Source organism: Gopherus evgoodei, unplaced genomic scaffold (genome assembly GCF_007399415.2).
Source record: "Gopherus evgoodei ecotype Sinaloan lineage unplaced genomic scaffold, rGopEvg1_v1.p scaffold_35_arrow_ctg1, whole genome shotgun sequence".
Classification (NCBI taxonomy): domain Eukaryota; kingdom Metazoa; phylum Chordata; order Testudines; family Testudinidae; genus Gopherus; species Gopherus evgoodei.
The window spans coordinates 1,734,604-1,757,209 of NW_022060027.1; the positions used below are offsets into that span (position 1 = coordinate 1,734,604).

Here is a 22,606-nt window from a genome sequence, read left to right on the forward strand (position 1 = left end):
GCAATGGGGAGCTCTGGCCAGTCCATCCCAGCGTGATGATGGTCTGGGCTGGACTGGGCCTGGTGCTGGTTGGCTACTGGCCCCAGCCCTCCCCCGCCCCTCCTGAGAATCTATTCACCTCAGCTGTACTCCCCACCAGCTCCTCGCCCCGCCCCCCAGCCCTGCACCCCTTGCCCACCCATTAGTGGGTCAGGCCCCAAGGCCCCGCACAGTTCCACAGGACCAGGCCTGTAGCCTCCATGGTGCCAAGCCTGGGCTGTCAGCCCCAGCATCCTGTCTCTCCCCAGGGCCCCCTGCGGCGCAGCCAGGCCAGCTCGGGAACCGGGTCCGTGTTCAGGGCAGGAGACAAGCTCTGCAGCAAACCACAGACACCTTGGTCCCAGGGCGCCCCCCTCTTGCCCAGCCCAGCAGCTGCTGTTGGCACAGCCGGGAAATGGAGGCTGCCTCACCTGCCCCTCACCCCACAGGGATCAGTGGGGCAGGGGAGGGGCTGGGCGAACAGTATAAAGAGGAACTGAGAGGGACTCGGCTGAAAGCCCATCTCTGTGGATCTGGTGTGAGCATCTGTCAATGAGTGACGGCACCTCCTGCTCCTGCCCCATGGAAACCATGGTGAGTTCCCTCTGCCCTGCCTCCTCCTACCCCATGGAAATCCTTGTGAGTCCCCCCTCCACCTCTTCCTGCCCATGGAAACCCTTGTGAGTCCCCTTTGTTCCCCTACCTCCTGGCCCACGGAGCCCAAGGGGTGATCCCTCTGCCCACCTGGCCCCTGCCCCAAGTGATCCCATGTGGGTCCCCTCTGCCATTCACCTACACCTCCCCCCCACCCATGAAGTTCCAGGGGATTCTTCTCTTCCCCATCTCCTGTTGGTAATGCAGCAGGAGCTAGGGAATGTGGGTCGGGGGGCTCAGGGTTTGTGCCCAGGGTTTGGGGGCACTGACGTTGTGGGGTCCTGTGCAGGTGCCAGGATGGATGCCCAGGGTTGGAATCCTGCTGCTGCCCCTTCTCCTCTGCTTCGGGCCAGAGACCACCAGGAGCATCAACCCGGACGCACTCAAAGTGATTGTGAATTATGTTGATAGGTGAGTGAGGCTCCAGTGGGGCATTTCCCGTCTGACTGTGACCCCTCTGCCCTCCCTGGGCGGGAAAGCGAAGGAAAAAGGGGGGAAGATCCTTCACATTTGCCCTCAGTGGCTTTCTATCTGGCATAAATGGCTCAGTCCATAGCAGAGCTGGGAGGGCGTGATTCTGGGGAAACAGGGGGGAGAGGGAGCCCTGAGCTGAGAGGGATGATTCTGGGGGTGTAAGGGGAGATGGGGCCCAGAACTGGGAAAGGGAGGTGTGGGTCTCATTACTTGTGTGACGGGCTGGTCAGAAACTGGAATTCCAGTTCCATCGGAAATGCTGAAACTTCTATATTTTTTCCTTTTGAATCAGAACTAAAATTTGAAATTTTCTACAGAATGGGAATTCCAAATTTTGTTTTGGAAAAATTGAAAACAGATTTTGGTTTGACCATATCTAACTATTTCATTTCAGTAAGTTCATAAGGTTTCCATTTCAGCTTTAGCAGTTTGACTTTTATGTTTAATAAATATAATATAATATAATATAATATAATATAATATAATATAATATAATATAATATAATATAATATATAAAAATCCAGATTTTTTCATTAGTATATTATCAACAGTAATATAACATTATATAACAAAAGCAAAAAAAAAATTGTAACCAAATATTTCAATCTAAACAAATTGTTGTGATTATGTTTCATCAAAAAATTACACAAAATCGATGTATTCCCTGGAAACCTTTAGTTTTTTTTGAGTCAGCCTTTTCCTAAGGAAAACTGTTCTGTCTGAAATATTTTGATGAGCAATAGTCATGTGCTTGCTATACACTCCCTTTGAAATAAATCAGTACCAGATAATTTGCACCCAAGAGTCTAAAAAGAACTGGCTGAGAGCTCTCTCAGCAATTGATGTAGATTTTTAACACAACCTGGAACCCTGGGGAAGTTCTAGCGGATCAGGGGGAGGGGAGATAAGGTTGTGCCTGTATTTACAAAGAGTAAATGGGGCAGTCTGGGGAAGTATAGGCTGGTACCCAACCACCAATCCTGGGCAAAATCTGTATGTGCCTCCATTGTCCCCTCGCCTCGATATCAGAGTTCTCATTCCACACACACACGCACACGTACACACACACACACCATGCCAGTGACTCAGTGTGTCTCCCCATTTCCTCTGACATTGACCCTGGGCAGAATCATGAGAATGCTTCATACAGGGCACCAAGAATAAAGCATTAAAGGGTGGAAAGAGAATTGGTGCAGAAACAGGTCTTGGGAAACAAACTCAGTATCCTTCTAGGAGGAGATTGGGTGTTTGGTTGATAAAGATCACTGTGCTGACTGCCACAGCTCCCCAGGATGGGTGCTAAATCTGTTGCCTGATACTTTTTAATGGTTCGTAATACTTGTATTCGTTGCCAATTGATGAATGGGCTGAGAGTAAAAGGGTTCTTGTCCCAGAATCAAGCTAGACACAACTAAAACCAAGAAGTTCAATATCTTGTAGGGAACCTCAAGGTGTGTGGCATGGACATTCATGCTGAAGGCAAAACCAAGTCTTGGAGCTTTTGATTAAAATCAGTGAAAAAGCCAGAGAAGCTCCAAGCCACATAGACAGGTAGGATTAATCCAGTATTGGGGATACCTGTGGTATCATTCTATGCATGAGCTCTTAGGTTTGCATATTCACAACCTTCCTCGAGGATCTGGTGGTGAGAGACAAAGAACCGCTCCGTCTCTGGCAAGCCGAATGAGTCTGATGGTGCTCAGGTGCTGGTTCCTCGCTGCACACGGTTCATGGTAGATAACAATAGAGCTGAAAGGTCGAATAATGGAAAAATCAGCCCTCCCCATGGTGGTTTGCCCTATTATAGGGCCTGCGCACTATCATGAATATTCATGCTTATGCTCACCCTTCCATGCCCAAATCTAACATCCTCACCCTGATAATATGAGGGGGCACTTATCCCATAGGCGAACACAGTGATACATATTCATGCTGTTTTAGCTCATTATCATACCCGTCACCTCGTGCTCAAGCAAATTTGTGGTTCTCACGTCCATGTTCCTGCAGCTGCTGTGTATCGTGTTCCAACTCCTGCTATTCCTAGTTCCCCAAAATCTCAGGGTAACTGTCAGACCATTTAACTGTGTCACAGGCCGACGATACTTGACTACATTTATGCTAACTTGCCTAAACTAATGTCTGACAGGATACAGCCTGTAGGTTCCTTGCGTTACAGCTTAATGGAATCGGGCAAGCCAGCCCTATGGCCTACAGCCCCAGCTTTTACACAGTCCCTTGACAGTGTGCCAGCCCCCCAAGGGGTCCCACTCCTCCTTAAAGGCAGGCCATACGGCCTCCCTACCTCTGAGACTGAGCCCCTGGGCTCCCGCCCTCCTGCTTCACCCCATCCCGGTCAGAGACTTTGATGGTCTTCAGGGTCACATGTATCTCAGCCAGTCTTTGCAGCAATGCCAGGCAGCCTCTGCAACCCAGAGCAGGGTCTAGCAGTCACTGGGAGCCCAGCACTGGGCAGGTCGTAGGTGAGCACAGAGGAGTGAAGGTTATGACACAGTTCAGACTGGCTGACGTCAGGGCTGTACCCGGCCAAGCTGCCATGGAATCCATTTGGGCCCCATCTTTCTGGGCTTGTCTACACTTAAAACACTACAGGGACACCTCTGCAGTGCTGCAGTGTAGACACTACTTACGCCAACAGGAGGGGGTCTCTCATCTCTGTATTAATCCACCTCCCTGAGAGGTCAATGGAAGAGTTCGTCCACCGACCTCACGCTGGCTACACTAGGGCATAGGCTAGCTTAACTACATCACTCAGTGGGATCAATCTACCAGGCCTCTGTCATTCCAGGTAAGAGCTGCTGTGTCTCTCCAAAGGGCAGCTTCCATCCCAGCTTCCTGTCACCTCCTGGCCCATCGTCCTCCGGCAGAGCCCTGCTGAGTTCACATGTACTGCCTAACAGAGATTCCCATTGTTAGGTGTCAATTGGTCTGTCCTTGAGGTTCCCACTGTTTTTCTGGATCCTCCACTGGTATGGCTCTGTTTCAGCCAGTTAACAACCCATGCATACCACCCCAGACAGTTGTATGACCCAGCACCTGATATCTCCTGCTCTGCCCCAAAAGCTGCTTTCTAACTCTTTACACTCCAATGCACAGCAATTCAAAGTAGAGAGAAACTGAGGCATTCATCAAAATCATAAAAATATTACCAAAATTCCCAAGCTTGTCATGCTGACATTCTAGACATTGCCTGTGTGAGAGCTTTGACTTAGTCTCATGTGACACTCTAATAAAAGAAATTAGCACTCTACAAAATCAATGTAGCTTACATTCAATGGATTAAAAACTGACTGATAGATCTCAGCACGTCACTGCAAAGAGAGAATCCTCAGAGAATGGGGACTGTTCCAGTGGGATTCCCCAGGCCTCTGTTCTTTGCCTGATACTACTTGAAATCTGTATCAATGATCTGGAAATATATATATATAGTATTGGGACAAGAACATATATATATGCAAACACACATGCACATGGCGGTTGCAGCCTTCCTAGCTTGTCAGCCAAGTTCACACACCCCTGGTCTCCTTCCATCCCTCCCACCCCCACAACCAGATGCCTGGGTGCCACCTCTCTTCCCTCTCTATTTCATTGATCCGCTCCGCTTCCTTCTGTGTAAAGGCCTTTGTGTCTTTCCTTTTTCCTAGAGGGTTGCCCGTGTCATTGTTCATGTATGCCAAGCTGTATTCCCTCCACTCTGAGTCCCATCTTCCCTCACTACCCACTCACCCAATGCCCCCTCATAAGGAATGTGTGGGTGTCTGGAGGTGTGGGGGGCTGAGACCCAGAGAAGGGAGGATGTTTTAACACAGCCCAGTGCCTGGTCAGATACCTAGGAGCAAAGAGCGCAGGTCACAAGTACAGGATGGGGCTTGTCTCCTGGAAAGCGTCGACTCTGCAAAGCATCCAGGGGTCACAGTGGAAGCCAGCTGAACACAAGCTTCCAGTGCAGTGCTGGAGCTGAGGGGGCGAAAGCAATGCTTGGCTGGATGAACAGGAATATTGGGTAGCAGAGAGGTGGTATCACCTCTGTATACAATGTTAATGACACCATTATGGGACACTGCATCCAGTTCTGGGGTCCACACTGCAAACAGGATGCTGAACAATTGGAAAGGGATCAGAAAAGATGGATCCGAGGTCTGGATCTCCTAGAGAGAGACTAAAGGAGCTCAGTGTATTTGGCTTATCACAGAGAAGGCCAAGAGACATGACTTGACCAGGGTCTGTAAGTATCTGCGTGGGGAGGAGATTTCTGACAGCAGAGAGCACGAGCACCGACTTTCATTTTCTCCACTCTGCCTCTTCCCCCAAGGCCCCACCCTTGTTCTGCCTCTTTCTGCCCCAGCTCTACTTTCTCCCCCAGTGCCTCCCACCCACCACCGAACAGCCGATTGATGGGTGGCTGATAGGTGCTGAGCACCCACTATTTTTTTTCCATGGGAGCTCCAGCCCAGAGCATCCATGGAGTCAGTGCCTATGGCAGAGGGTGCTTCGGTCAAACAGATAGAGGCAGAACGAGATCCAGTGTCTGGATGCTAAAGCGAGACAATTTCAGAGGGGAAATAAGGCGCAATGTCTAACTGGTAGAACAACTTACTAAGGGACGTGGTGGCTTCTCCATCATGTGGAGTCTTTAAACCAGGGCTGGGTGTCTCTTTCTCAAACATCCACCCTAGCTCACACAAGAGTCATGGGCAGGGATCCCTGGGGGAGGATCTCTGGCCTGGGCCATGCAGCTCAGACTAAATGGTCACAATGGTCCCTTCTGGCTTTAAACTCTATGAATCTGTAACCCAGACTCTCTCCTCTTTTCCCCACAAAGCTTTCGCCCTGACAATAATAGCCAATACGCAGCCGCAGTGAGCCTGCCTCAGGCAGCGTGTAATCTCCTCGACGAGCAGCAGCTGAGGGTGTACCTGAGTGAGGAGGAGCTGAAAGAGATGAAGGCAAAACTCGACAGCAAGGAGCTGTTTGAGGGCCAGAACATTGTGGCTGCCCGGCCCAAGTTCCAGAAAAAGAAGCCCACCCTGCACTCTGAGTTCCTGCTGCTCAGCCCAGACCAGAATGGCATCAGCCCCATCTCCCGCCTCTTGGACAAGACCAGGGGCCAGAGGACTTGCCCAGAAACCCATGTCCCAGGCAAGGAATGCGGCAACAACTGCTACCAGAAGTGGTCCCCGGACCAACCTTGTGGTTGGAACAGCTGCCTCATCTTCTTCACCAAGAATTCGCCGTGCCTGGGCACCTGCCTTAACAGCTCAAGCTGCTTATACATCCGGGACCTCATGGACGGGGTCTTTGGTGCCATCAATAACAACTTCCGGGCGTTGGCCTTCCGGCAGGTCTACCCACAAGACAAGGCCCAGAAGCAGAAGGCATTGTGGGAAACCTGGCAAACCATCCAAAACGCCCCAATGTACAAGTGTGATAACAACGGCTGTGCCAGCTGTGAGGAGAAAATCCTCAGCCAAAACCCCTGCCTCAAGGGGGTGCCAGAGATGGGGGCCATGCCACAGAGAGCCCACGAGTGATGGGATCCCAGTGGGGATGAATTGGCTGGCTGGGATACAACCAGTTAACACACCAGTCAATTCATCTCCCTAACATGCCCCTCTGTCTCTCTGTCACATCCCCTATCTAGCCATCTCCATAGATACCAGGGGGGTGGCAATAGCTCCCCCTTGCTCTCATTTCTAGGGTGCCCACCACCCTGCTACAGCAGTCCTGGATTTGCCCGGCAATCTCTCTCGCTCTATGTGGTGCTGCAGCTCTATCTGTGTCATGTGGGTGCAATTCCAGCATGGAGCTCTGAGTCCAAACAAGGGTGGCATGGATGAGATGTGTCAGTGGATGGGGCAGATGGGGAGCATGATAGTGTTGGTGTCACTCTGGCATAATCCTAGGTAACTCGGAAAGGGGGTAGACCACAAGTGTCAATGAAGCCCTCCTGTTGTAGGCCTCAATGAACCAATGTTCCTCCATGTTCAACCCTTTGTGTAACCTAGTGTAACCGAATGTACTAATAGTTGCAAAAATGTAATGTTAGCACTTAGCTTTTGGTTGTAACAGCCAGTTCTCTGCTGTAATACATTGAAGCTAGGCTAAAGCAAGTTTCAAGGCCACTTTTAGATACAGCATACATGTCTCTGCAGTAGAAAGGGGAAAAGGGAGGGGGAAACAAAAAAAAGGTGTAAGAAAAGAATGCTGCAGCTGGACAGAAGAGGGAGGGAAAACGGGGGATTGCTAGTCAGTGAGAAAAGTTCTCATGGATATAAAGGAACAGACTGCTTGTTTTAGGTGTGCTTGATCTGAGTCATTCTCCCTGCACCGCTTTGAGATCTCAAATAAACTTGGTTTGCTTCTCCACCCTGGTGTGTTTATTGGCGCGGCACACCAGGCGACAGACCCCGCCCCCGCTGTTGCTTGGCCTCAGGCAGTTATCTGCCGGCAACAATAGCAAGGGGTGGAGGCAGACTGGGGATGGGATATGGGGAGGGGTGGGCCAGACGGGGGATGGGACATGGCGGGGGGGCGGGTCAGACAGGGGGTGGGATGTGGCGAGGGGCAGGGCAGAGGTGGGAAGGGATGTGGCGAGCATGGAGCAGACAGGGATGGGACGTGGTGAGAGGAGGGGGGGAATGCGGGCTGGAACATGAGGCTGGGCCAGATGGGGATGGGGGATGGGAGGTGGCAAGGGCTGGGCAGACTCCAGGCTGGAGCATTGTCCCCATCCGGGTGGGGCTGGTTTGTCTCACACTGGAGGTGATAGGGCAAAGTTGCTGATTCTCTGCCATAGGAGCCAGGCCAATAAAGCTTCAGAGCTTTCTGGGGCCTTACGTCTCTGTCTATCTGCCTGGCGCATTCTATCTGACCCATTGATTCCAAGGGAGCAGGGCTGGTTCACACCAGCTGGGCTCTGACCCATTGATTCCAAGGGAGCAGGGCTGGTTCACACCAGCTGGGCTCCGACCCTGTCTGCTCAATCTCTCTCCATTTCCCCACTCCCGTGAGTGCTCCCAACTTCCCCCAGGTGAGTGCCCTAGCTCCCTTAGGGGAATGCCAGACAGTGCATGGCTGATGAGCACCCCCTCTTGGCTACTCACCACATTGCTGTGAAGGGACCCAGCCCCTGAATCCCAGAGTCTGAACAGAGCCAGGCCCAGACCCTGTCTTGGGGTCCCCAGGCACACTCTAGTGGAACAGACCCTCTGCCTAGCACCTGCCCTGGCAGCTTAGACACACGGCATCCTGCCCAGCCCCTGAAACCAGAGGTGATCCCTCAAAGTCTCCTGTAGCTTAACACCCCTCTGGCAGAGCTCCACCCAAAGGTGGGAGCCCTGGAGGATCCCTCTTCACCAGCCCACCTGGGAGGTGCAGCACAAACACACAAATGCTTTGCACAGAGTTTGAAACAGACCCACCCACCCCTCCCAATCCGACAGGCATTCCCCTGCCTTGGATTCATTGCTGCTCAGGGCTGGAGTCACCCGGGGCCCATCTGCCACCGTGTACAGCTTGTGAGCTGAAACACGGGACCTTCTCTAGCCCAGCTGGCCTGCCGTGCCCTGGACTGGGCCATGCCCTTCCTCTCTCCTGCCCAGCGCTGCCTGTTCCCGGCAGCTCTCACAAGTCTTCACCCATGAGTCCAGTTGGCAGGGCCGGCGCTTCCATTTAGGCGACCTAGGTGGTCGCCTAGGGCGCCAGGATTTGGGAGGGTGGCAGACTGCTCCGGTGGACCTGCCGCAGGTGTGCCTGCGACAGTCCGCAGGTCCCGCGGCTCTGGTGGACCTGCCGCAGGCACACCTGCGGCAGGTCCACCGGAGCCATGGGACCAGCGAGCCGGCCCTGCGCCGAGGGCACCAAAAACCCTGGCGCCACTCCTGCCAGTTGGAACCATTTGCTTTGATCCCATTTCTTGGCTATGTGTTGGTGACATCCCGCTGCTCTCCCCAGGCCTCCTCCCTTCAGACAGGGGGTGGACAGATCTTCTCCCCGCTCCAGCAAACCCAGCACTGTGAAGACAGACTCCCCGAACTAGCCCACCGTGGCACGGGTGGGAGGGGAAATGAGGGTATGGGGGGAGGGGAGGAACAGGGTGGGTGCACAGAGCTCCTGCACAGGGGGAAATGGGGGATCCTGGCATGGGTGGCTGGGAAAATGAGAGACAGACACAGCCCCTGGCATGCAAGTCAGAGACCTCCCTGGGGGTACATCTGAACAGTGCAGGTGCTGGTGGGTCGCAGCTCTTGGGGCAGCTGCACTGAGCAGCCCCCAAAGGAGATGGCAGTCGGAGCACGACTGAAGTGTTCCCTTCACTCCCGTTACTGATTTCCTGAGGGAGATGGGGGCTCCCGGCTGGTGAGCTGAGGAGGTCTGGTTCTGTCCCTGCCCCATAGCAGGGGCTGGTTCTGATCCAAGGGAAGGGGAAGACACAGGACCTTTCTCCTCCTGTGTGCACCAGCTCCCATCCAGCCCCAGGGCAGGGGACTGGCTGATCCAGGGGGTGGAGAATGGGACACAGGGCATTTCCCCTACAGAGTGCCGTGTGCCAACCATGCCTCCGGCTTCCACATCCCTCTCTCCTCCCCAGGGTAAGGGGCAAAGAGGCAGCCCCCCAACCCCAGATGCAGGGGAGAGATGGGGTTTGTAAAGCACAGACCAACCCCAAACCAGCCCTGCTAGGAGCCAGCACTGCTCCCAGGGGATCAGTGGGACTGGAACCCTCACCGCAGAGCTGGGCTGGGCCTGGCAGGACACAGCTCCGTCCCCATGGAGTCAGTGGGGCTGGGCCTGGGGCTTGGGGTCGGGAGGCCGAATTCATAGACTCATAGACTCATAGACTCTAGGACTGGAAGGGACCTCGAGAGGTCATCGAGTCCAGTCCCCTGCCCTCATGGCAGGACCAAATATTGTCTAGACCATCCCTAATAGACATTTATCTAACCTACTCTTAAATATCTCCAGAGATGGAGATTCCACAACTTCCCGAGGCAATCTATTCCAGTGTTTAACTACCCTGACAGTTAGGAACTTTTTCCTAATGTTCAACCTAAATCTCCTATGCTGCAGTTTAAGCCCATTGCTTCTTGTTCTATCATTGGAGGCTAAGGTGAACAAGTTTTCTCCCTCCTCCTGATGACACCCTTTTAGATACCTGAAAACTGCTATCATGTCCCCTCTCAGTCTTCTCTTTTCCAAACTAAACAAACCCACTTCCTTCAGCCTTCCTTCATAGGTCATGTTCTCAAGACCTTTCATCATTCTTGTTGCTCTTCTCTGGACCCTCTCCAATTTCTCCACATCTTTCTTGAAATGCGGTGCCCAGAACTGAACACAATACTCCAGTTGAGGCCTAACCAGCGCAGAGTAAAGCGGAAGAATGACTTCTCGTTTCTTGTTTACAACACACCTGTTAATGCATCCCAGAATCATGTGTGCTTTTTTTGCAACAGTATCACACTGTTGACTCATATTAAGCCTGTGGTCTACTATGACCCCTAGGTCTCTTTCTGACATACTCCTTCCTAGACAGTTTCTTCCCATTCTGTATGTGTGAAACTGATTGTTCCTTCCTAGGTGGAGCACTTTGCATTTATCTTTATTGAACTTCATCCTGTTTACCTCAGACCATTTCTCCAATTTGTCCAGATCATTTTGAATTTTGACCCTGTCCTCCAAAGCAGTTGCAATCCCTCCCAGTTTGGTATCGTCCGCAAACTTAATAAGCATACTTTCTATGCCAACATCTAAATCGTTGATGAAGATATTGAACAGAACCGGTCCCAAAACAGACCCCTGCGGAACCCCATTTGTTATACCTTTCCAGCAGGATTGGGAGCCATTAACAACTACTCTCTGAGTATGGTTATCCAGCCAGTTATGCACCCACCTTATAGTAGCCCCATCTAAATTGTACTTTCCTAGTTTATCTATAAGAATATCATGCGAGACCGTATCAAATGCCTTACTAAAGTCTAGGTATATCACATCCACGCTTCTCCCTTATCCACAAGGCTCGTTATCCTATCAAAGAACGCTATCAGATTAGTTTGACACAATTTGTTCTTTACAAATCTATGCTGGCTATTCCCTATCACCTTACACCTTCCAAGTGTTTGTAGATGATTTCTTTGATTACCTGCTCCATTATCTTCCCTGGCACAGAAGTTAAACTAACTGGTCTGTAGTTTCCTGGGTTGTTTTTATTTCCCTTTTTATAGATGGGCACTATATTTGCCCCCTTCCAGTCTTCTGGAATCTCCCCTGTCTCCCATGATTTCCCAAAGATAACAGCTAGAGGCTCAGATACCTCTTCTATTAACTCCTTGAGTATTCTAGGATGCATTTCATCAGGCCCTGGTGACTTGCAGGCATCTAACTTTTCTAAGTGATTTTTTACTTGCTCTTTTTTTATTTTCTCTTCTAAACCTACCCTCTTCCTGTAAGCATTCACTATACTAGACATTCCTTCAGACTTCTCAGTGAAGACCGAAACAAAGAAGTCATTAAGCATCTCTGCCATTTCCAAGTCTCCCATTACTGTTTCCCCCTCCTCATTGAGCAGTGGGTCTATCCTGTCCTTGGTCTTCCTCTTGCTTCTAATGTATTGATAAAAAGTCTTCTTGTTTCCCTTTATTCCCATAGCTAGTTTGAGTTCATTTTGTGCCTTTGCTTTTCTAATCTTGCCTCTGCATTCCTGTCTTATTTGCCTATATTCATCCTTTGTAATCTGACCTAGTTTCCATTTTTTATATGACGCCTTTTTATTTTGTAGGTCACGCAAGATCTCGTGGTTAAGCCAAGGTGGTCTTTTGCCACATTTTCTATGTTTCCTAACCATCGGAATAACTTGCTTTTGGGCCCTTAATAGTGTCCCTTTGAAAAACTGCCAACTTTCCTCAGTTGTTTTATTCCCATGGGACCTTACCTATCAGCTCTCTGAGCTTACCAAAATCCGCCTTCCTGAAATCCATTGTCTCTATTCTGCTGTACTCCCTTCTACCCTTCCTTAGAATTGCAAATTCTATGATTTCATGATCACTTTCACCCAAGCTTCCTTCTACTTTCAAATTCTCAACAAGTTCCTTCCTATTTGTTAAAATCAAGTCTAGAACAGCTTCCCCCCAGTAGCTTTTTCAACTTTCTGAAATAAAAAGTTGTCTGCAATGCAGTCCAGGAACTTATTAGATAGTCTGTGCCCCGCGGTGTTATTTTCCCAACATATATCTGGATAGTTGAAGTCCCCCATCACCACCAAATCTTGGGCTTTGGATGATTTTGTTAGTTGTTTGAAAAAAGCCTCATCCACCTCTTCCACCTGATTAGGTGGCCTGTAGTAGACTCCCAGCACGACATCACCCGTGTTTTTTACCCCTTTTAGCCTAACCTAGAGACTCTCCACACTTCCGTCTCCTATGTCCATCTCCACCTCAGTCCGAGTGTGTACATTTTTAATATATAAGGCAACACCTCCTCCCTTTTTCCCCTGTCTATCCTTCCTGAGCAAACTATACCCATCCACACCAACATTCCAGTCGTGTGTATTATCCCACCAAGTTTCAGTAATGCCAATAATGTCATAGTTGTATTTATTTATTAGCACTTCCAGTTCTTCCTGCTTATTACCCATACTTCTTGCATTTGTATATAGGCATCTAAGATACTGGTTTGATCTTGCCTCCCAGCTTTGCCCTGACCCTCCTTCCTCTCTGCCTTTATAGCCCGTGCTCCCTCCTGTTTCCAACCCATCTCCCAGGTCTTGTTCCCCACTTACCTGTCGGCTTTGCTCACCTGTCCCCGTCGAACCTAGTTTAAAGCCCTCCTTACTAGGTTATCCAGTCTTTGCGCAAATAAGGCCTTTCCCCTCTTCGAAAGGTGAACACCATCTGTTCCTAGCAGTCCTTCCTCGAACAGCATCCCGGGGTCGAGGAAGCCAAAGCCCTCCTGGCGACACCATCTTCGCAGCCAGGCATTCACCTCCACGATGCATCTGTCTCTGCCCGGACCCCTACCTTCAACATTCTTCCCACACTCTGCAGCGGAAGGGCCGGTTTGTGTTCATCGCCCTGAACAAGCACCAAAAAATCAAAATGTAACTAGGGGCTGGAATCTGTCTGGACGAGGTGCAGCAGCAGTGACACCAGAGCTGTTGTGTTGTGTGCAACACCTCTGTGTTTAGACAGTGGCAAAAATGGTTGAATATCTCGTGTGGCTGAGGGAGTTTTAACAAAATAAAACCTGAGTTGTCAGTTTTGGCCCACAATGGACTGTCTGGTGAGTTGATTGTACAATTTGAGGGTCTAGAATGTTTGCAATAAATTGTTGAAAAACAGGTGTGTTGGTGATGTGTGTGTGTGCGCGCTATTTTCTTCATACTCCTCTAGCAGCAAGATCCCATCACTGACATGGTCCACATTTGCATACAGCATCAGTCACATACAAAGTAAAAAGCAACAAAGAGTCCTGTGGCACATTATAGTCTGTTAGTCTATAAGGTACCACAGGACTAAAGAGTCTCTTTTTACAGATCCAGACTAACACGGCGACCCTTCTGATACTATACAAGGTAAAGTACTTTAAAGTGATTGTGATAAATTTTGTGCCTCAGTTTGAAGGTGCCAAATTTTAATTTGATGGCAAAAATGTGGTGTTGGAAAAATGGCTAAAAATGAGTGAAAGGAGGAGCAGCCCAGGACCCAGGGCTCTAAAATGACAAAGTCCACTTTGATCTGCTACAGCCTGACACTGTTTTCAGAGTGACTAACCCAGGTCGGGGGTCTCAGGTTTCTAACCAATAAGCCACACTCCCCTCCCAGAGCTGGGAGGGTGTGGGGGGGGAAATCAAGGATTCCTGGGCACCAGTACGCTGCTGCTGACAAGTGAGTACTTGGGTACATAGGTGCCGACTCCGTGGGTGCTCCACGGCTGGAGACCCCCCACCAGCAGCCCCTCTATCAATACTTCTCCCTGCCCCCAGTGCCTCCCGCCCACTGCCCGCTGATCAGCACCTACCAGGGATCAGCTACTTCGTGGTGTCAGAAGGTGCTGGGGAGGAGTGGGGATGAGTGAGGGCACAGCACACTGGGGGCAGAACTGGGCAGGAGCGGCGCACAGGTGGGAAGAAGCAGGGCAGGGGTGGGGCACTGAGGAAAGGGGTGCAGTATAGGCAGGGCCTGGGCAGAGCCGAGCAGTAGCACCCCCAGCAGTTTAGAAACTCAGCACCTGTGCTTGGGTAACCCACTGAGACAGCATTGCTCATGTCCGCCTTCAGTAGCTACTTGAGGAAGGGGCTCCTGGAGCTCAGAGAACAAGCTGGGGGTCTGAGGGATTGAAATCCTGCTGCTGATCTGTGTGGGGGCTGAGTGTCTTTTCTTTCGGGGTTTGTACAGCACCTAGCACAATGGGGCCTGGTGCAGGGCTAGGGTCCTAGACTCTGCCATGCTCTGGTTTCATGTGATTCATGCAGTGAAAAGCCCCCTTGAAAACAGGTTTGTGCTTCACAACTCTGATGCTGGGTCAGTTATGGTGTGAATCTCACACACACACACACACACACACACACACACACACACACACACACACACACAAGTTTGTTGCACGTTTTGCCTGTGGAGCCCCCCGGTGCGGGGCTGAGGTCGGCCTCCTGCCCTGGGCCCCACATGCAACCCCTCTCAGCCCCTTCCCTGCTGCTCTGTGAGCTTCCATCCCATCTGATCCAGCCAGGTCTGCTCCTTGTGCTCGTGTCGTGGCTTCCTCCCACTCCCCAGCAGATGGCAGTAGATGGCCAGATTAGAGCTCGGCGCCCCACACTGTCACTATCCGGATTGACTCCGGATTCAACCCCAGCAGGAGTGCATGTAGGGCGGTACCCCCCAGAACACCATACCTTCAAGAGATTTCTAGCCAGTATGGGGTACAGGAAAGATGTGGAGCTAGGCCAGCCCCCCATCCCCACCTCCCATTGGAGCACACTGATCCATCCTTCTTTCATTTAAAAAGGTTTCAATCTGGGGTGCTGCTGGACCCTCAATGACACCTGGAAGTACAAGTGGCACCAGGGGCCCAAAGCATCATTTTACCATTGATACAGCTGTAAAATTTTAGACAGGTAAGGGGGGTGTCAGAGGGGACAGGGAGAGCGTGGGGACCCCAGGCTGGGGGTGGGGCAAGGAGGAGTCACATGGAGGGTCACGTGGGGAGGTCACATTCCCCACACACACACACCTTGTGTCCCTCCCATGAGTGCAGTACTGGCAAGAAATGATTTTTACATGCACCACTGGAGCCAGGTTCCATGAGGGGCTGCCCTTAGGGAGCCAGCACCTCCAGGGGATGAAGTGAGACCCCCTCCCCCCCGATGCACAGACAGAGATAGGAGATCTGGACACATGGACAGAGACATGAGGCCGCAGGATGCTCGGAAGCTTTATTGGTAGCAATCGCACTGCAGCAAATCTGCAAAAAGCATCACCTGCAAAAGGGAACAACCCCAAAGCAGCCCTGTGCTCCCCACTGCAGCTATGGTCTATGCCCAGGAATCCCACCACCACCTGAGTAAGGGGCTCCCACACCTGATCTAGCCCCAGGACACTCACCAGAGACAATGTGCCCTGCTCCCATCCACTCACCTCATAGAATATCAGGGTTGGAAAAGACCTCAGGAAGTCATTTAGTCCAACCCCCTGCTCAAAACAAGACCAAGCCCCAGATTTTTACTTCAGTTCCCCAAATGGCCCCCTCAAGGATTGAACTCTCAAAGCTGGGTTTAGCAGGCCAATATTCAAACCACTGAGCTATCTCTCCCTCCTTGCTATGGGGATGGAGGTTGGGTTCCAGATCAGAGTTCTGAGCTCACCAGAGGTGGGTTCTAGACTGCAGCTCAGAGATCACTGAAGGATGGGGGTCATGTTCTCAACTGTAGCTTGACATGCACGAGGCAGTGATGAAGGTTTAGAACGGAGCTTGAGATGCACTGTGGTGGTGGCAATTCTGGATTGGAGCACACTTGGAGAGTGGGACGGGCTTCTAGATCGGGACACACACACAGTAATGGAGTTCTAGATTGGCGCTTGGTGCCAAGTTAAGACATGTTTCTGTTAGTCTCAGTGAGCCAGAAGCCCATGCAGGGAGGACCAGTGGCAGAGAGAGCCCCACGCACTTCCTGGCTCACCTCCATCATCTACCTCTTCCCAGCCAGGCAGGGGTTGTTTTGGGGGTCCACCGAAGCGCAGTCCTGACAGACGTTGTCGCAGTGCAGCAGGAGCACGTCGGGCAGCTGGTGCCAAGCATCCAGCAGGTCCTGGCGGGTCACTTCAGGCACCGTGTCTTCATCTTCAAAGATTCACTGGAACACAAAGGCCTTGTAGTTGTTGTCAATGTCCGAGGAGGCGATGCTAGTCATGCCGAGGATGTTGTAGGGCCCGTTTTCTACCAGGCACAATCTCATGCAGGTCGAGTAGCAGGTGAATAAGATCAAACAGCAGTTCGGTCTGCAGGTCCTGACCTTGAGCTTGCCCACCAAGCTGTTCTCGTTCCCATAGAGCAGACGCCTCTCGCTGTGCTGCCAGTGATTCTTCAGACGTCTAGGCCGGGCAGCTGGGATAGGCCAGTCATCCGGGGCGTACGGCACACCTTGCCTAGCGAGTGCCTGATTCATGGCATTCAGCACTGCCTCGGGCAGCTGCTCCTGCAGGTTGTTGGGTTGGTCACACTTCTCACGGGCAGGCTCACGACGGTGTATTGAGATTCATCTAGTATGAGGGGCCTGAGAGGGATCAGAGCATGGCTCCCAGCAGCCAGGAGATGCCAAGTAAAAGGGAGAGAAACAGGAATTGACACCCGCCCCCCAAATACCCTCCTACCTCAAGGCTCCATCTCCCGCTACAGCCCAGAGTCACCCCTCCCAGCTCAGGTCCCCATCTCCCCGCTGTACCCCCAGAATCACCCTTCCTGAGATCTGGGCCCCATCTTCTTACACCTTTGAGAATCACCCCTCCCAGCTGTAGGCTCAGTCTTCCCTCTGTACCCCAGAATCACCCCCTCCCAGCTCTGGGCTCCCTCTCCCCCTGCACACCCCAAATCACCCTTCTCCCAGCTCTCATCTCCAATTCCCCCCTGCACCTCTGAATCGCCCCTCTCCAGGACTAATCTAATTCAGGGGGGAGTTCATCACTGGGCATGCTGGGTGCTCTCTGACTACGGTCAGGGTCTGGGCAGAGCCAGGCAGAGTGGGGGCCCCCTGATCTTGCTGGGCATCCCTACAATCCAGTGGGATCCAACCAGGGCCATTCTCTGCTGCTCTTCGCAGCTTGGCTACAGGGGCAGGGAAGGACAGAGACAAACCCCAGGCTGGTCACTCACTGGTTCACATAATCCACGATCACGCTGAGCGTAGCCAGGTCAATGCTCCTGACAGTCTCTAGCCCGAAGCAGAGGAGAAGGGACAGCAGCAGGAGTCCAGCCCTGGGCATCCGTCCTAGCACCTGCACCGGACCCCCCAGTGTCAGCGTCCCTGAGCCCGGAGCACAAACCCAGAGCCACCTGACCCATATCTCCTAACCCCTGCTGTGCTACCGACAGGAGAGGGGGCAGGGGATACATCCCTGGGGCTCCATGGGGCAGGAGGCCGTGGGAGAAAAGGGGGAATCATCAAGGTTTCCATGGGTAGTGGAGGGGCATGAAGCACTCCCCTAGTGAGCCATGTGGCAGGGGATGTAGGGGGCAAAGGGGACTCCCCTGGAGCTCCATGGGGAGAGGTATTTGGGGGGAAGGGGCACCCCTAGGGCTGCATGGGGCAGGGATAATTGGGGGACAGGCAAGGACTCCCCTGCTGCTTCATGGGGCAGGGAAGGTGAGGAGAAGGGGTGCTCACCTGGGGCAGGGAAGATGGGGGGCAGAGGGGACTCCTCTGGGGCTCCATGGGGCAGGGGTGGTGGGGGAAAGGTGGCGCTCACCTGGGGCTCCATGGTGGGTGGTGGAGGGTCCTTGTCTAGGCTGACAGTTGCTCACACTCACTCCTGGTGCAACAGGCTCCCAGCCCTGCTCGGTGTGGCCCCTAGCAGACCAAGCAAGCGTTGCGGGGGGCGGCTGGCTACAGACACTGGGATCTAGGAGCAGAGAACAGGATGAGGAGCTGAACAGGGGCTCTGAGAACTTCCTCCTGCTCCTGAACTGGAGAGCAGCGCTGGGCAGGGGGATCACTGCTTGGATCAAACCTTGGCGAGTTAATGCCCTGGGCTGGCACTTCCCACACCACCCAGAGGAAACTTCGTGAGGCCTCTAAAGTCAGAGCCCAGACAAAGACACATCCCCGTAAAGAAAATGCGGGGCCAGACCCCCACCTGGTGTAAATCAGGATCGCTGCCTTGCAGTCATTGGGGCCAGCTATTGGAGAGGGAATTTTGGTAATATGTGTAGGCATGCCTCAGTTTCCTTCTGGGCTTTGCCTTGCTCTGCACGGAGTATAAATCATTCCTGAGGCAGAGCGAGAGACTCGAGGTGTCAGGTGATGCCGCTGTCTGGGGTGAAACCAGTGAGTCAGTAAAGGCCTGGCAGAAACCGACCCAGATCAATGAGGAAGCTGGAAGAACAATGGGCTAGTAACCAACAAGCAAGAGGAAGAGGATTTTCCCACCTCTCTGCAGGGAAGCCAAGACAAGAACTCAGCTGGAGAACCGAGGGGAAAGGAATCAGCTGTCTGGGTGAAGAACCGGCCTTTGCAGAGAGAGAAAGAGAGAGAGAGAGAGAGAGAGAGAGACACACACACACACACACACACACACACACACACACACGGAAATCAGAGCGAAGGGATGGAGACAAAGACAGACCCAAGGTGGTTTGGAAGGTCTCATGGTTCAAGGCAGTGCAAGTCAGGCTGAACTCTCTTATCTCTCCCTCTGACTGCCTAAACAGTGATTACACAGGTTGTGTATTGGGACGTGACCTGCCACAATCACAGATAACAGGTTCTTTTCCTAGGCAGATACTTTACAGTTAACTGAGAAGCTAGAAGCTGGTGAAACACACCCAGAAACGGTATTTAATACAGACAATATCCCGGGCAAGGATCAATACACAGAATGGGTAGAATAAGCACACTAAAAAGTAGATTCTGGCATGGCTCATACTTCCCGTCCTGCATTGCACATACTTACAGCTTACGGAGCCGAGGGGGAAGCAGAGATGGAGGGGGAACAGAGCCGTGCTAACCAGAAGGAAGGTCCTGATTCCATTTAAACTGTCTCGGGGACCCAACGATGCCAAAGAAATGGGAAGTGGGGGTGGCGTTTTACCTCTTTTCTTCTGGTAATAGCACGGCCATGAACCACATTTGATCTTTAACCCTGATTATAATAAGGTCATTAGCTGGTCTGATCCGTATGAGGCCTTTGAGGTGTCTGTAATTAATCATCAAGCATTAATATTTGTGATTCACAACACTTATTTCTTAATGCCTGTGTGTAAATGTGGTCTAACGACTTAGCCATTGCATGGCAACCTAACTGCTAAAGGCCCCCAGCACTCCCGTCTTGCAGAATCCTGTGGTGGGCTGGATCTGTTTGTGGTTATCGGTTTGTCTCCCAGGAGGAGAGTACAAAATATCTGACCTGGGGCAGGTCATCTCCTTAGATCTACAGTTTTCAGCTCCCTCCCAGCCTTCAGCATATCTGTACATCATTTATTAGGTGTATTACGGTAGTGCTAGCCGTCCCAGTCATGCCTCAGGACTCCATTGTGTTAGGTGCTGTACAAACTCAGACCAGCTCCATCTCACCCCAGGATCTCCATCCCCCAGTCCTGGGAACATCCAATACAGCAGAGCAACCTGCAAAGACAGGGCAGATGATTCCTCCGTTGCAGGTGTGACGCTGGCAGACCAGGTCCCAGCTCATGCCAAGGTCTGTGTGTCTCAGCGGAACTGTGACAAAACCGAAGCGGGGCTCAGTCTGGCTCACTGGTGCTGGTCATGCAGGTATTAGAATTCCAAATAGCTGTTTGGGGTTGAGACTTTACCGAGTGCTTGTGAGTTGCTGGGTACATTAATCTCACTTATAGCATCTGTACCCCAGAGTGTGCAGAAATATTTGAGCATGATGGTGCAAATCACCAGATAGGAGAAGTCTCCAATAGAAGGTGTCACGTCCTGCCCACAAGAAAGGTCTGTTTATGCCCATGGATCATTGTGGGTTGTTAAAGAGGACAAAGGTCATTGGTTGTTCTGCCCTCCCCCATGGAGATGAGTCATGTAAGTGGATTATGTCCATCAGCAGTTTGCACAAGGGAGGAAGGGGTTAAAAATCCATCTCAAGAAGCAACTGGATCTCTATGCTGCTTGTACTCTGGGGTGCAAGGTTTTCATGGCATAAGCAAGAGATCCCCAGCTGCTTAGCTCTGGTTAGCCTTAAAGGTGACACAGAGCTTGCTTATTACAGAAGCTTTTTTACCTTTTGAAACTGAAGATTTTAACTCCTTTGTGTATCTATGTTCACCTGCTTTAACCTTGAAAATAACTCTTGTTTCCAGTTCCTAGTTAATCAATCCGTACATAGTTTATTGTGGGACTGGCAACAAGTGTTGTCTGTGGTGTGAGATCTAAGATGTTCTTGTCACAGTCTCTGAGCAGGTCCTGCCTCTAGTCACAGCTTGACTTAGCTTTATTGTAATAAAGCTTTGACCACAACTTTAGGCCAGGCCTCAGGCCTTATACCAGGCCTCTGATACAAGAGCTTATGGTTCAGGCCCTCTTTCTATTACACCTACTATATCAATATCTTCATTTAATGTGAGGCACTCTAGTTCACCCGTCTTATTATTAAGACTTCTAACAAACCCTTGTCTAGACACAGCTTGATTTGCACAAAGCTGCTCCAGGGCAGGCAACCAAATTGGCTAATTACTTTTGGAAAATCAAGGCCACCACTCATGGTGGGCTTTGGGGCAGAGAAGTGGGGTTGTTAGATCCAGGGATGGACGGTAGCAAGGCTGGGAATGTGGAAGGGACTGCCTCAAGCTGCGAGGGCTCCATGCATGGAGCAGTGTAGTGCCAAGGACCGATGTGTCGCTCTGACAGCCATTGTTCTGCAGGCTAGGCCAGGAGACCCTGTGCTGAGCAGGCATTTGAGAACAGCCCCCAGCAGAGCACATGGGGCGTGCATGGAAGGAAACTTGCAGCTGGCGCTCTGGATGGAAAGCAACCTAACCCTAACCCTCTATTTCCCCAGGGTGATGGGTTAAATCATACCTTGCCAGAGGGACTGTCCACAGGCCAGCATATGGCCCTGCCCATTGCAGGGCAGAGTGATGGCAGCACCTCCATGGGAACCCTCAGGGCCCAGGGGACGCTGGGGCAGTCGGGACTGGGCTGCATGGGGCAGGCTCGGGTGTGTCAGCAGCTGGAGACAGCTCCTGGTCGCTGCACCTGCCCCAAATCCATGCTCTGCCTTGGCAAAGTGAAGGTGTTAGACGGAGCCATGTGCTCCCTCCTCTGTGTGCTCTGTAGCCCCTGTGAGAGCCGGGTGCTGGTGTCGTGGGGGCGGTGTGGCCCTCAGCACTGGGCTCTCACAGGGGCTGCAGAGTCTGAGTGTCGCTGAGCTCGATGTTCTGTGCAGGCACGAGGCGGTTCCGCACACCCTTCACTCTGGGCAGTTCATTTCTGTGGTTTTCTTGCAAATCACCTCATGGCTTCCCCAGGTCCCACACCCCAGCTCCCACCTGCCCCGACCTCTGCCTGCTCTGAGAGGGTCACCCTGGGCTTAGCAGGTCCTGGCTGCACACGAGTCCCTTCGCTGCCACAGCACCATCTCCTTGTCTCCTGTCTCTTACTGTCCAGCCCAGCCCAGTCCTCCCCCACACCCTGCGCCCCACCAGGGACAGGGTCAGCTGGGGCCCCACAGGTCCAGGAGCTGGGGGAGGATGCAGGAGCAGGGCAGGGACTGATGTGGAGTCAGCAGGGGGCACTTTTGCGGGGGGCACAGAGGTGGGGGTAGGTGGCACTGAGCTAAAGGCTTCCCCCCATCCCCCACTGCACTGCTCTGACCTCCCTTTCCGTCCAGTGGTGGGGGAGCCCAGAGCCCCCTCCCTTGGCCTGGTGCAGCAGAGATGGAGAGGAACTGTGGAGTGATGGGTGCATCAGCTGAGGAGGGAGGGGAAAGGGCCCGGCTTCCCCACTTCTGTCTCTGCTCCATCAGCTCGTTGGAACCCCCGGAGCAAAGGCTCTTTGAGGACAGGCCCTAGTTCACTTAGGGAATGTAGAAAAACAGCACTTTTCAAAACCCAGTTCCTGGGCAAAGCTGCAGCTGTTGAACTGGGATTTTCAGAACCCAGTTGTCATAATATAATTCCCAATTCTGGACCTTAGTGTCCAAAATATGGGTATTAGCATGAATTCCCCTAAGCTTAATTATCAGCTTGGATCTGATAGGCTGCCACCAATCAGGACTT

General features: G+C 52.0%; 1 protein-coding gene across 1 annotated transcript; it reads left to right on the forward strand.

Moving 5' to 3' along the window:
• The first annotated feature begins 557 nt into the window (after positions 1–557).
• On the forward strand, positions 558–7,021 carry LOC115641760. Its single transcript, XM_030545126.1, has 3 exons — positions 558–612; positions 962–1,083; positions 5,988–7,021. The coding sequence occupies exons 1-3, from the start codon at positions 571–573 to the stop codon at positions 6,694–6,696; spliced, it is 873 nt and encodes a 290-aa protein (XP_030400986.1). The 5' UTR covers positions 558–570; the 3' UTR covers positions 6,697–7,021.
• The last annotated feature ends 15,585 nt before the right edge of the window (positions 7,022–22,606 follow it).

Excerpts from the sequence above, each read along its gene's own strand:
- LOC115641760 (XM_030545126.1), top strand. The coding sequence starts at position 571 with ATGAGTGACGGCACCTCCTGCTCCTGCCCCATGGAAACCATG. Across the intron at positions 613-961 it reads CCTGCCCCATGGAAACCATG|GTGCCAGGATGGATGCCCAG; the intron begins GTGAGTTCCCTC and ends GGTCCTGTGCAG. Across the intron at positions 1,084-5,987 it reads ATTGTGAATTATGTTGATAG|CTTTCGCCCTGACAATAATA; the intron begins GTGAGTGAGGCT and ends TTCCCCACAAAG.